We start from the raw sequence: 13,654 nt of genomic DNA on the forward strand, positions 1-13,654 counted from the left end.
GTATAAGAATACCTCCTAAGAGACAGGAGGGGGTCCTGATTGGGTTGTCCAGACCCTGTCTTTAAAAATAAAAAGCTAATTGTATTTTACACACTTAGAGCTACAACAAGAAAACTGAAAATATGTAAAAGCAGCAACAGATAACCAACTTAGGCATAAAGGACTTTTTTTTTTTAAAGGACTTGTATTTAAAAGCTTCTTGACTTATGAACCGTTAAAAGAAACAGCAGCTTATGAGGTTGCTGTATTGTTACTTTTTGGAGTAGAAAATTACAAATACATAGGGAATAAAAACCAGTATGTAGACATAATCTAATTTCGGCAGTTATTCACTTTATTTCCAACCTTATTTTACCTATATCCTTAATCATTTTATATCAAAAGAAAACTCCTGAATTGTTTTTGTCTAAAAGTTCATATATATTTCTAAAACATAAGAACTGTTTATAAAAACAAAACCTCAATGTGATTACCTCATATAAGAGAATTAATAATTTCTACATCCGACAGTTAGTGTTCAGAGTTCCTTCATTGTCTCATAATTACTTTGAAGTTTGTTTTAGACTTTAAAAAGGATTCAGTCAGGTGTAGTGCACACCTGTAACCCTGGCCCTCAGGAGGCTGAGGCAGAAAGGTCACAGAGTTTGAGGCTAGCCTGGGCACCATAATGAGTTCCAAGCCTGAGCTACAGACTGAGTCCCAAGCCAGCCTAAATATAGTAAGTTCATAGAGAGACTCTCAAAAAATAAAGCCAAAGGTTTAACAAAAGATTGGACATAGCTAGAGAGAGAACCATTACCTAGACTGTGATATTGGGCTAAGGATAGAAAAGAAATCCCCTGGGACTGAATGAAGTGCAGACACAGATTTATAGGAATGTAGACCCAATGGGCTGACATTGCAGATCAACAGAGACAGGAGGAATCATCCCATAAATGCTGCTGAGAGAAATGGGTCCACATGTTTAAGAAAGGATCCTTGCCACACACCCCATACACAAAACAATCATTTCCATATGAACCAAAAACTGAACTATAACTGATACAACTTTAAAAGTTTTGGGAGACTATGCAGACATCTTTATGATTTTAGGAAGAAAGGATTTCCTAAACAAGACAATGGGAGCTCAAACCAAAGGCAAACCTTTGACTTCACTAAAATCAAAAACATCTTTCATTTTTTCTCATGAGTCAGCACCATTTGTAGACTGCAGGAAGGGGTGGGAGGGGGCTTCCGGGGAGGGAGAGCAAGAAGCCACCAAGAAGCAAGCCCTCCTTGCAAATCAGCACCATGTGTGGGCTGCTGTAGGGAGAGCCAGATGCCAGCCCACTCCAGTGCTCGGGCTGCGCAACCAGAAGAGCCAGTCCCTCCCCCACACCCTGCCATGAGCCACTGGCTGATCTAGAGAAACACAGGCTGCAATCATAGCTATTGAGGTAAAATATAATTTAATGCTTGTAGTGTTTAGTTTGCCACTGACTTTGCAGTTCTAAAGCCAGTAGTCTGATCATCTGTTCACCTATGCACCAATAGAGCATCTATAGGGAATCTCCTCCTAAAGGTAGTAGCCATTCTTAATTCTCTATTATCTTGTTTTGAAGTCCTTTATTGAATTCATTGTTTTGTTTTTATTGGTTCTATTCTGTTGTTTTATTTGATTTTTACTATGTCTGAAGATATCTGCAGCTATTCTGAAGACAACAAGAGGCATGATGATAACAATTACTGATTTCCTATTTCTTTTATTTTTGGTACCAGGGATCAAACTCATAACCTCGCGCTTGCCAGGCAGGTGCTTAGACCACTGAGCTAAATCCTGCCCCTGTTGATTTCCTATTGTCCTGAGGTCCTGTGTCACTTTACACTGATTTGCTTTGATTGGCTTTACTCTGTTTTATTTTTGCTTGCTTTTATTCTCTTTAAAATAAAATTTTTAGGGGTTGGGGATTTAGCTCAGCGGCATAAGCGCCTGCCTTGTAAGCAGGCAGTCGTGAGTTCGATCCTCGGTACCGATAAAAAAGAAAAAGACAAAAAATAAAATAAATTTTTAAATCTTTCATTAGAGACACAATAAAGTATATAAAACATCATGCCATAAACTAGAAGTAGATGAAAATATGCCTTCAATACATATAACAAGTCAACATGATAATGACAGACAAGACAGAAAAGAAGCAAAGACATAGTGCTTCCTTGTTGTTGAAAATTGAACCCAGAGAGCATTGAGCTAAAGTCCTAGCCCTTTTTGTTTTTTAAGACAAAGTCTTGCTGTGTAGCCCAGGCTGGTCTCAATTTTGCGATCCTCCTGCAACAGCTTCCCAAGTAGCTGAGATTACAGGCAGTGGCCACTGTACCTGATGATGACAGGCATTTCAGTGAAGAAGAAATACACAGATGTTCTCAACCTCAGGTTCCGCTTAGGATTTTTTGATTTTCCAGTTGTTCAGGAATAACACATATTCAGTAGAATCCATACATGAAATTTTGAATTTGGATCTTTCCCTAGCTTAGTGATATGTGGCACAACACTCTTCCAGAGGCCAGGCAGTACTAGTCAGCCTCAGCCACATGATTGCAAAGGAAAACATTTGTTCCTCTATGGTGTGCTGTATTCAGTAGGTGAGGTTTACTGAAATTAGTCTTGAGTTACCATATTTTCAGTTTACAATGAGTTTACAGTCATCCATCCCCATCATAAACCCGGGAGCATCCAATAAAGACAACTTTTTCTTTCTTTCTTTCTTTCTTTTTTTTTTTTTTTTTCATTTTTATCGGTACCAGGGATCAAACTCATGACCGCCTGCTTGCAAGGCAGGTGCTTATGCCACTGAGCTAAATCCCCAGCCCCAATAAAGACAACTTTATGAACCAAACCCCCCACTTATATGCTGAAGCCCTAGTCCCAATGTGACTGCGTCTGGGGCTGGTGCCTTTAAGGAATAATTCAGGTTAAATCAGAAGGACAGAGCCCAATCCAGTGGGGCTGGTGCTTTCATAAAGATAGGAAGGACACAGTAACACAAGGAAAGGCTATGTGAGGACACTGTGAGAAGGTGGCCAGCAGCAATGAGAGATATTTGCTTCTACCCACAAAGGATTTGTTACTGTAGGAATTATCCTCTCCTTGGAAGCAATTGGAAAACCAAATCAACTATATGAAACAACTATTTTCAGACTTTGGCCGATGGGCAGGGCAAGCCAATAGCTTCTAAGACAGAAGCAAGGGTGGCCCCAGATCTAGTATTCTTCTGCCTGTCACTCACTGTCACTGCCTGTGTTTCGCCTGGTAGGTGTTTTCATGTCAGTGGCTCCTCAGTGCCACCAGGCTAAACCCAAAGTCCTCCAGTGTATAGCAGCCTTCTGGACCTAGCCTCTGTTAACTACCCACATCGAAGCCCTCATCACCCTCTTTCAACTGCCAGGCCTTACGTGTGCTCTAACTGTACCCTGGAAGCTTGCAGGTATCTTCCCTTCCCTTCTACATGTCTGTCTGTCTATCTTTCTGTTCCTCTCTCTTTCTGCCCCAACCCATGCTGGGGATTGAACCCAGGGGACACAACCACTGAATTATATCCCAACCCATTTTTACTTTCCATTTTGAGACAAGGTCTTGCTAAATTGCCCATCCAGGCTTGAATGTGTGATCTTCCTGCCTAAGCTGGAATTACAATCATGCACCACTGCCCCAGGTGAATGTTCACTTTATGCAGGCCTCAGTACCCACTCTAAGTGGGACTCCCTGTCCTTAGAGAACACAGGATATGCTTGGAGAGTCCAACACCAAATGCAGACCCCCATAGCCCCTGGGAGCCTAAGGTGCAGGAGGGAGGGATTATTAAACTGCTCCCCCCTTCTGATTCTGCCTTTATCTGAAATGAAGTCGGAGTCCAACAGTAGAGGTTCCAGCTCTCACAGGGTGGGGCGCTGTGCAAGAGTGACCTCTCTTAGGGGAACAGCTATTCCCAAGTTTTTCCTCAGTTGGAAACGTGGCCTATAAAATGGTTTGCAGTGATTCACAGCGAGGACTTAGGGCTGACAATCTCTGTCTCTGAGTCCCTGCCTGATGAGAAACTGCTGCTTGGGATCATTTCCCCGTGAATGGAACATACTGAGCTTGGCTACCATGCGTGGGCATGAGGGGTCACACCACAGACACAGGACTTCTGCGTGCCAATCAATGTAAACTCAGAAACTGTAAAAGTAAAGATCTTTCTTTGTGGTCTTAGGCATTGCAGCTCAGGAGACACAAGTTCAGACAGTCTGAAGCAGTGTTCTGACAAAGGCAGGGAAGATGCGAGCTTAGAAGAGCAAACCTGTGATAAGGCAGTAAAAATTCTTTGGAAGTGGGGCTGGGGATTTAGCTCAGCGGCATAAGCATCTGTCTTGCAAGTGTGAAGTCATGAGTGAGTTCATTCCCTGGTACCCCCCCCCAAATTCTCTGGAAGGGAAAACTGTCAGAGTTGAGAACAGGGGCTGTAAAACAGGAGCTATGTGACTGATAGAAGACCAGAGCATGCACATACTTCATAACGATGTCCATAAAAAAAGTTCAATAACCTCTTGAATGCATTTTGAGTCCCTGGGCACATTTTAAGGATCTGTTCCTGCAATCAAAGAGTTGACCGTGGCCTGATTCCCTGGCAGTAGCTTGAACCATGCAGACATTTTGCTTCCCTCCTGGCCTCCAGACTCTACTTAGAAAACCTCTCTCAGCGTTGCTTTCATTGTAATTTTCTTTTTTCCCCCATAGATATCATTCCTCCCTCGGGTCTAACAGTCTATATTTCTCTTAAGTGTTACATTTCTGCAGAATAAGGGCCAGAGACCTTCTGGTGTCTCAACCCTCCTGGTAATCAGATGTGATGTTCTTAATGGAAAGTAAAGCAATGTTTCTAACAGGACCCCATGTTTCCCAGACCATACAATCCTTGTGACCAATGACATCCCCAGTTCTAGGAACATTCTCCTATTTCTTGACCACAGATTACTGAAGAGACACAACTGCTGTACACTGATTCAGCTTTGGCACCCACTTCACAGCTGATCCCACTTTCTTTAGTCTCCCAGACTAAAGAAGAAGCACAAGTCCTAAGCAAATCCCCTTCTCTTGCCTTTACTGAGACACACCTCCATCCTGCAATCTCCCCTGTAATTGGCCATGCATGCATTCCTGGTGGTCCTTTTCTGGTAGGCTTTATCAGAATGACTGAAGTATTTCTTCCTCATGAGGTCAATTTGTAAACAGATGATACAGTCACGCAACACACATTGATGCCTTTATCAATGCCAGACTACATACACAGTGTTGGTATCATAAGATTAGACCAATATCACTTAGTAATATCTTAGCTGTCTTAGTTTGACATTTGCAACGAAACTACTTAACGATACATTTTTCAGAACAAATACCCATCAAGTGAGGCAAGACTGTACTAATTTCCCTATGCTCACTACCTGCAAGTATTGTAGCATGCACAGATCATTCTTGATGGCAAATACAGACAGATACGCAGGTTTAGGATACTTGGAGACAAGTGGGGAACTTGGAAAGGATGGCAGAAACAAGGAGAAATACCAAACTCGTGCTTAGAAAAAAAATGAAATTGAAGAAGATGAGTTTGGAACTGAAGAACACAGAACTAACTTTATAATTGTCAAAAATAACTTGAAACAATCGTAAATATTTAAAGTGGTAAACAGAGGTACTTATATTAGTTTCTGTATTTTATAAAATCCCCCCCCCCAATTAGTACGTAGAGGGTTTTCTATTTGTTTTTGTTTTTCCATTACTTGGGGACAAACCCATGGGTTTCACGTTGGGCCTTTTTTTTTTTTTTTTTTTCAGGTAAGTCGCTAAGTAGCTGAGCCTGGGCTACAGCCTTTGAGAATGCTGGGTTCAGAGACGTGTGTCCCTGCGCTCGGATTTCTTTGTGTTCTTAGGCACAGCAGTATTGGATTATTGTAGCTTTAAGAAAATTAAATGATATATCAAACACTTCTGGAGTACCTGTTTCTTGCTTGGCACCCTTTGACCAAACCTCACAAATCAAAACTGCCTAGTCTGTATTCTCCCGCCTTTGCTCTAGACTCCGCCCAAAATCCCCGCTTCAGGCCCTGGCTCCGCCCACAAACGACATAAACTTCCTGACTGCGCTAATTAGTGTGGCCAATCAGAAGACGTAGAGCCTGGGTCCCCCGCGGAGCCCGCCTCGTGACGTCACGCCCGGCGACGGCGATGGGGCTGGGTGGCTGTGTGGCGCTACGAGTGGGGTCGCTGCTGTGGCGCGGGGCTGTCTCCCGGGGAGCTTGGCCTGCAGCAGCTGCGACACCCCGGCTTCAGCTGCTGGCGTTGGGACGGCTTCCCGCGGCACCGGCGCTCTTCCGGACCTGCCTGACTTCGCAGATTGTGCGCGGCGGGCCTCAACGGGAGGAGCGGACGGACGGCGAGGGCCGCCCGGAGCCAGGCGCTGCAGGTACTGGCGTGGGGGAGTGAAGGCAGTTTGCGCAGCTGCGAGCCGAGAGCTTTGCGGAAGGCTCTGATTGCGCTGTGTTTCCGTTACGACTAGCAAAACTACAGACCCAGAGCTGGAACGAACCCAAGAGATTGACCCCGCCAGCCCTCCCTTTTCAGTGGAGAAACTAGTGCTCACAAACCCAGCCAACACATTGGCCGCACCGTGCCCCCCAGCATCCTCCCTTCCCGGTCTACCTGGGAACCTGGGAAATGGAATTGCTGGAGTGTTGGGCCGTGAGGATTCCGAGAGAGAGCTAGGGACTGTTGCAAGGGGACGTGCAAGAAACGCTACTAGGACATGGGTCCTACTTTAGATCCTCTAGTTGCTGCAAACGTTTTTAGAGACATGAAAAATGGTGAACAAATCATAACAGAAATTACCGAATTTGAAAGGGAGAGGTTTTCTTAGGCTTTGCTACTAGGTGCTTTGGAGTCAGGTTTAGAATTCAGGAGAGCTATAAATTTACAGACGCTAATATTTCAAACTAAAGAATAGTATGACTAAGTCTTTGGAGAAAAGTTACATTTTCATTAAAAAATTGTTAATAACCAAGTTATTCTTACAAACCAAATTGCTTTATAAGAAAAATCTGAGAGACATGGAGGTGCGTGCCTACAATCCCAGCACTCAGGAAGCTGAGGCAGGAAGATCCCAAGTTATAGACCAGTGTGGAAAATTTAGCAGGATCTTGTCTGGGAAAGAGAGAGAGAGACTGACTGATTTCCAGTTCACATTTGAATTCCGTAATGCTTTATACCTAGGGTTCCGTTTAGTGTGATCAGGATATCACCTCTTCCCAAAATTGGGCTACTATTTTTCTTTTTTTTTGTATAGCATTATTGCTCATTACTACTGAATAGACAGTCATTTGTCTCTGATACGTGGTTCTCCTTGTGTGTGCGAATAGCAAAGGGCATGCAGGTTCTGTGTTACCCGAGCACTCTGACCATAAAAGCTGAGCAGTGCAATATGAAACTACCCGGAGGTTCAGCTGCTGGGAAGTCTGGACTCTGCCAACTTACAAAGCATTTTGGATCTAAACATTCTTGTGGAGGACCACTTACTTGATTTCCCTGGGACACAACTGCACCTCTGGGTATGTTCAGGTCTGTCTCCTACTTGGGCATCTGTCACAAACAAACGACTTGTGCATTTCAGATAATGCCAGTCCCAAGTTTGACATCGATATGCTGGTTTCGCTTCTGAGGCAAGAAAATGCAAAAGACATTTGTGTGATCAAGGTTCCTCCAGAAATGAGATACACTGATTACTTTGTGATCAGCAGTGGAACTTCCACCCGACACTTACATGCCATGGCCTTCTACATTGTGAAAATGGTAAGATGCTTTCTTTTCTTTTGCACCATTGAGTGGAGTAATTAATGCCAGGTGCCTTAGCCTGTGTGTGTTTTATGTTGTGTTCTTTGATAGAAAAAAGTCTGTTAAAAGCACTATTGAGTCAAGATATTTCTAATTCTTGTCTCTTATGACCAAAAAGAAAAAGAAAAATAATCTGAGACAAGCTAAAAGACAGTGTAAGCCAAAGGGATTTCTAGAACAACACTGTCTAATGTGGTAGCCACAGTCCAGCACATGCTGTTATTGAACAGCCATAAAACATTTCCATTGAGTATAAAATGTTCTGTTGCACAGTGCCAGGCTCGAGTAATTCTGCTTGAGCATGTCCAGTGTTTCCAAGCATCGTGCTTAGTTATCAGCAAGGTAAAAATGATATAGATGACAGTTCTTATCCTCTACATTCATCGCTCTAATAGAGAAAAAGAAAAGCAGTTCCTTTTCCTGATGGACTTAACTTGCATTAGAATGAGGGGAAAAAAACTATATTCAATGCTTTCAGCTATTCTGGCACCATTCTGCAGTTACGGGTGTGCCCATGGCGCTGGCTGAAAGGGTTTTTAACAACAAAAGAAGTCAGGTATGGTGGCACATGCTTGTAATCCCAGCCCTTTGAAGTTCAGGGCCAGTTTGAGCTCCACACAAAGTTCAACATCAGCCTGAACTACAAAGCAAGACCCTGTCTTCAAAAGTAAAACAAAACAAGACAAAACAAAACAAAAATAATTGTGTGCGTGGAGAAGTTGTAAAATAAGATGGGATTTCAGACAGCTCTGGTATAATATAACAGAGCAGAGGAAGATTCCAAAACCATGATTGGAGGAGGCTGGGGATTTAGCTCAGTGGCATAAGTACCTGCCTTGCAAGCAGGTGATCCTGAGTTCGATCCCAGGTACTGATTTAAAAAAAAAGAGATAGACAATTCTTTTTAAGGAAACAAGAGACATCGTTGATAACCATTGTTAATAATCTTGTACTATGTTTTACATCATGTGCTATGTCTATCCTTGGTTTTGACTGACAGCTTTGTTTTGCCATATTTGACTTTATTCTCTCCCCCCCAAAAAAGTAATAAGAACTAAGAAGTAATAAAACCCAAAATGTGTAAATTTTGTTGTAAAAAAGAGAGAGAAAAAAAGAGCTCTAAAGGATACAACAGCAAGTGTGTTTAGGGGTGTTAAATAGCTGACCATATTAATGTTTTTGGTTGGATCATTGAACACAACTGTTTGCAGTCTCACTGTTTGAATGTCCACTTTGTATTCTTTGATACTGTGATTTGAGCAACTATTTCTAAGATGATAATATGTAATCTATTAACTGGTGATTTCTTACTGTCTTTTTTTTTTTTTTTTGTAGTTCTGTATTACGTGTACCCTTACACCGCTTTGTTTTGTTCTGTGTTTTTCTCTTTTTCCTTTTAAATAAAATTAAAAAAAAAAAAAAAAAAAACATGATTGGAGAGATAGGAAAAGAACCAGGATAGCATGGGAGAAGAGTTGTAAAATCAGATATGACAGAGGGATGGAGTAAGATAAAGACCTAGTAGTGATTGTTGGACTTCAGAATATAAAAAGAAAGGAAGTGTTCAAGTTTCAGGAAGAGGACAAATGATGGGCTAAACATTACTTTTAGAGAAGGGAGAGATATGTAAGGTCAATAAATTTTGTTGTTTGTAGTAAAAACGTACATAATGTAGGTCCTGACAAAATGGCAGGGTTTTTTTTTGTACCAGGAATTGAACTCACAACCTTGCACTTGCTAGGCAGGCACTTACACCACTGAGCTATATCCCCAGCCCAGTTCTGCCATTTTAAATCATTTTTAAGTGAATAATTCACTGGTTTTAAGTACATTAATTGCTACCACCGTCCATCTTTGGAACTTTCACCTTGCAACTCTGTACTGAAGCAGTAGCTTCTAGTTCCCCTTCCCCTGCAGCTACCATTCTGCTTTGTGTGAATTTCATACTCTGCTTATCTCTTGTGAAAAGTCTATGGTATTTGCCCTTTTGTGACTGTTTTACTTAGCACCTCTCTTCAAGGTTGGTGGATGCTGTAACATGTGGCAGAGTTTCTTTCTTGAGACTAATAATAACCTACTGTATACTACAGGTTTGTACCATATATACCACAGTTTATCCATCTGTTCATTGATGGACATTTGAGTTGCTTACAACTTTTAGCTGCTTTGTATCTGTTCATGTCCCAGCCTCAAATTTTTTTCTTCTTTCCTTTTTTTTTGGTCTTTTGAGACAGGGTCTGGCTATGCAGTTCAGTGAGCCCGCTGGCCTTGGGCTCACTTTGTAGCCCAGGCTGGTCTTGAACTTGCAAATGATTCTCCTGCCTCAGACTCCCAAGTGCTGGGATTATAGAAGTGTGCCACCATGCCCAGCCTTTCAGCTTCAAATTCTTTTGGGTGTACATAAGAAGTGGAATTGCTAGATCATATGCCAATCGTACCTTTAATTTTTTTGGCCATTGTTTCTCTCATAGTGGCTACACAACTTTAAAATTCCACTAGTAGTGTGGTGGGGGGTACTGGAGATTGAACCCAGGAAAGTACTCAGGCACACTTACAGCAACCTCTACCCCTTTTTAAAATTTTATTTTGAGGCAGTTTCTTGCTAAATTGTTTAGGTTGGGCCATTTTCCTGCCTTAATGTCCCTGGTGATGGATTGTAGGTACTCACCACTGAACCTGTTCTAGTTTTTGATTAATTTTATAATAGCCATACTTACGGGTATAAATTTCCTTGATTTCAGTTTTGCAGTTCCATAATGATTAATGACTAATGATGTTGAGCATGTTTTTGTTTATTGGCCATTCATAGATGTTCTTTGGAGAAAATGTTTGTAGTCATTGGCTTATTTTTGAGCAGGTATGATACTGTTGAGATATAGGAGCTAATTTTTTCTTTTGGTACTGGGATTGAACTCACAACTGTGCACTTGCAAGGCAAGGCGCTTATGCCACTGAGCTAAATCCCAAGCCCCAGGAGCTATTTTTTAAATATGAGTCTTTTATCTTACTCTGTTGGTAGCATCCTTTGATGCACAAAAGTATTTAATTTGAGCCAGGCATGGTGGCCCACACCTGTAATATCAGCACTCAGGGGAGGCCAGGCAGGAGGATGGCTGCAAGTTAAAGGCCAGCCTGAATTTCATAATGAAACCCTGTCTCAAAAAGACAAAAAAGAAAAAGTATTTAATTTGGATGAGTCTAGCTTTGTCTTTTGTTGCCTGTGCCTTTGATAACATGTCCAAGAAAATCGATGCCAAAATCATATCATGAAGCTTTCTTTGTTTTCTTCTCAGATTTTATGGTTTTAGGTTCCATGATTAGGTATTTAATCCATTTCAAATTGCTTTTCATAGGTAGTTTAAAACTGTGTGGATATCCAGCCTCCTTAGCACCCTTTATTGAAAAGATTGTCCTTTCCCTGTTGAATGGTCTTGACATCACTGTTGAAAGTCCTTTAACCATGATTTGTGCAAGTTTATTTCCAGACTCCTTATTCCAATGGGTTATGTATCTTTTTATGACAGAACTATACTGCTTTGGTTACTGTAGTTTTGTACTAAGTTTTGTTGCTGTTTTGCTGGTGAGGAATGAACTGAGAGCCTTGCATATGTTATATACACTCTACCACTGAGCTACACCCCCAGCCCCAGTGTCAGATTTAAAATCAGGAAATGTTACCATTGCTAAATTTTTCCCCAGGATTTTAGCTATTCAAGATCCTTGTGATTCTATGTAAATTTTAGGATGGATTTTTTAAAAAATTCAAGAAATATATTTTGGATTTTGATGGGCATAGAATTGATCTATGGAAGCTGGGAGTGGTGGTGCATGCCTATCGTCCCAGCACTCATGGGCCTAAAGCAGGAAGATTGCTGCGAGTTCTGTTTTTTTTTTTGTTTTGTTTTTTTTGTCTTTTTCGTTTTTATCGGTACCAGGGATCAAACTCACGACTGCCTGCTTGCAAGGCAGGCGCTTATGCCGCTGAGCTAAATCCCCAGCCCCGATTGCTGCGAGTTCAAGGCCAGCTTGAACTACATAGTGAAATTGTCTCAAAAAGACAAAAAAGGGGCTGGGAATTTAGCTCAGCAGCATAAGTGCCTGCCTTTCAAGCAGGCAGTCGTGAGTTCGATCCCTGGTACCGATAAAAAGGAAAAAGACCAAAAAAAAAAACAAATTTAAAAAAGAAAAAAAAAAAAGAATTGATCTATGGGTCGCTTTGGATAGTGTTGACATCCTAACAATATTAAGTCTTTTGATCCACAAATACAGGACATTTTCCCATTTGTTTAGTTTCTTTCAGCAATGCCTTATAGTTCTCAGCATACAAGCCTCAGCCTTCATTTGTAAATATTTTCCTGATGCTGTTGTAAATGGAATTTTCTAAATTCCTCTTTCAGATTTCTTATTAGTGTACAGCAGTTCAACCAACGTTTGCGTATTTTGTATCCTGCAGCTTTCCCAAATGTATTAGTCCTAACCATGCTTTTTGTTGCATATTCTAAGGTTTTCTACATGGGATCATCTTGTCTACAAAGATAATTTTTTTCTCTTGTGTAGCTGCCCCAGCTACATCTTTTCAATGCTGTATTGGCCAGAAGTAGCAAAAATGGGCATCTTGTTTTGGTCCTGATCTCAGGAAAAGCTTTTGAGTGTGCTAAGGGTATGTTGTGTGCCTTTCATACATGGTATTTCTTACATTGAGATAGTTTCTTTTTCACCATAGTTCATTAAGTAATGTTTTTTTCATGAAAGAGTGTTGAATTTAGTGAAATGCATCAGTGACCATGTGGATTTTGTTTATTCTGTTAACATATTACATTGACATATGTAGAAATGTATGCATGCCAGGAATTTCATTTGGTCATGGTGCATAATTGTTATTTTTTCCACCCAGAACTAGGGACTGAACCTAGGACTTGTCATACTAAACAAGCATTCCAGCACCGAGCCAGCCCTTTGTATTTTGAAATAGCCCAGGATGACCTCCAACCTGAACTGTTTTCTTACCTCTGCTTCATAAGTAGGTAGGATATAGATATGAGCCCCAAATGTCTGGCTGTTCTTATATGTTGCCAAGTTTGGTTTGCTGATACTTGGTTGGTTCACCAGCGGTTGATTTGAGTGGGAAAAGCAGTACTTAGGGTTAGGGTTACGACTAAACACAGGGCCTTCGCACTGAGCTATATCCCTGGCCCTTCTAAAATTTTTATTTTTAAATTTAGACACAGGGTCTTGTTAAATTGCCCAGGCTAGGTGTGAACTTGTGACTCTCTTGCCTCAGCTTCCCAGAATAGTAGGATTATAGGCATGTGCTACTACATCTGACTAGTTCTTTTTTCTTGTAGTATGTTTGTCTAGCTTTCCCATCAGTCAGAAGTTGATCTCATAGAACTGGTGAAAATGTTCTCCCCTATTTAATTTTTGTAAGTTTGAGGAAGTAATTTTCCTAATTCATCCATAAACCTTTGACCCAATTTCTGTATTAGGAAATTCCAGTAAGTGTTTCAGTTATCTACTAATTATAGTTCTCTATGGTGGTTTTTTGTTTATTTGATCTCACTATTCAGTTCAGGCGGGCCTTGTGGAGGCTCAGGTTGGCCTCCAACTCAGTGATCCTCTTGCTCCAGCTTCCCAAATGCTGAGATTTAGGTGTGTGCCACCATGCCCAGTCACAGAATTTTTAAAAATTTTTTTATTTCTGATTTTAGGATTTTTGTACTCAATTTAAAGATTTAGCAATTTTATTGAATTTTGTTTTGA

At 41.2% G+C, this 13,654-nt stretch overlaps 1 protein-coding gene across 4 annotated transcripts in view; it reads left to right on the forward strand.

The window, feature by feature from the left end:
* The first annotated feature begins 6,201 nt into the window (after window positions 1–6,201).
* The window catches only part of Malsu1 (mitochondrial assembly of ribosomal large subunit 1), a 34,863-nt gene continuing 27,410 nt past the window's right edge, over window positions 6,202–13,654 (forward strand). For 3 of the 4 annotated variants that reach the window (XM_003467881.5, XM_063239472.1, XM_013150452.3), the window contains exons 1-2: window positions 6,202–6,473; window positions 7,674–7,852. In XM_003467881.5, coding sequence (XP_003467929.2) covers window positions 6,236–6,473; window positions 7,674–7,852 — 417 coding nt within the window. In that variant the 5' untranslated portion in view covers window positions 6,202–6,235. The remainder of the gene's footprint in view (window positions 6,474–7,673; window positions 7,853–13,654) is intronic. The other variant, XM_005002832.4, reaches the window with a different exon arrangement.

The sequence above is a fragment of the Cavia porcellus genome, unplaced genomic scaffold (assembly GCF_034190915.1).
Source record: "Cavia porcellus strain 051 isolate PalLab524CR breed Dunkin Hartley unplaced genomic scaffold, mCavPor4.1 scaffold_2, whole genome shotgun sequence".
Taxonomy (NCBI): Eukaryota; Metazoa; Chordata; class Mammalia; order Rodentia; family Caviidae; genus Cavia; species Cavia porcellus.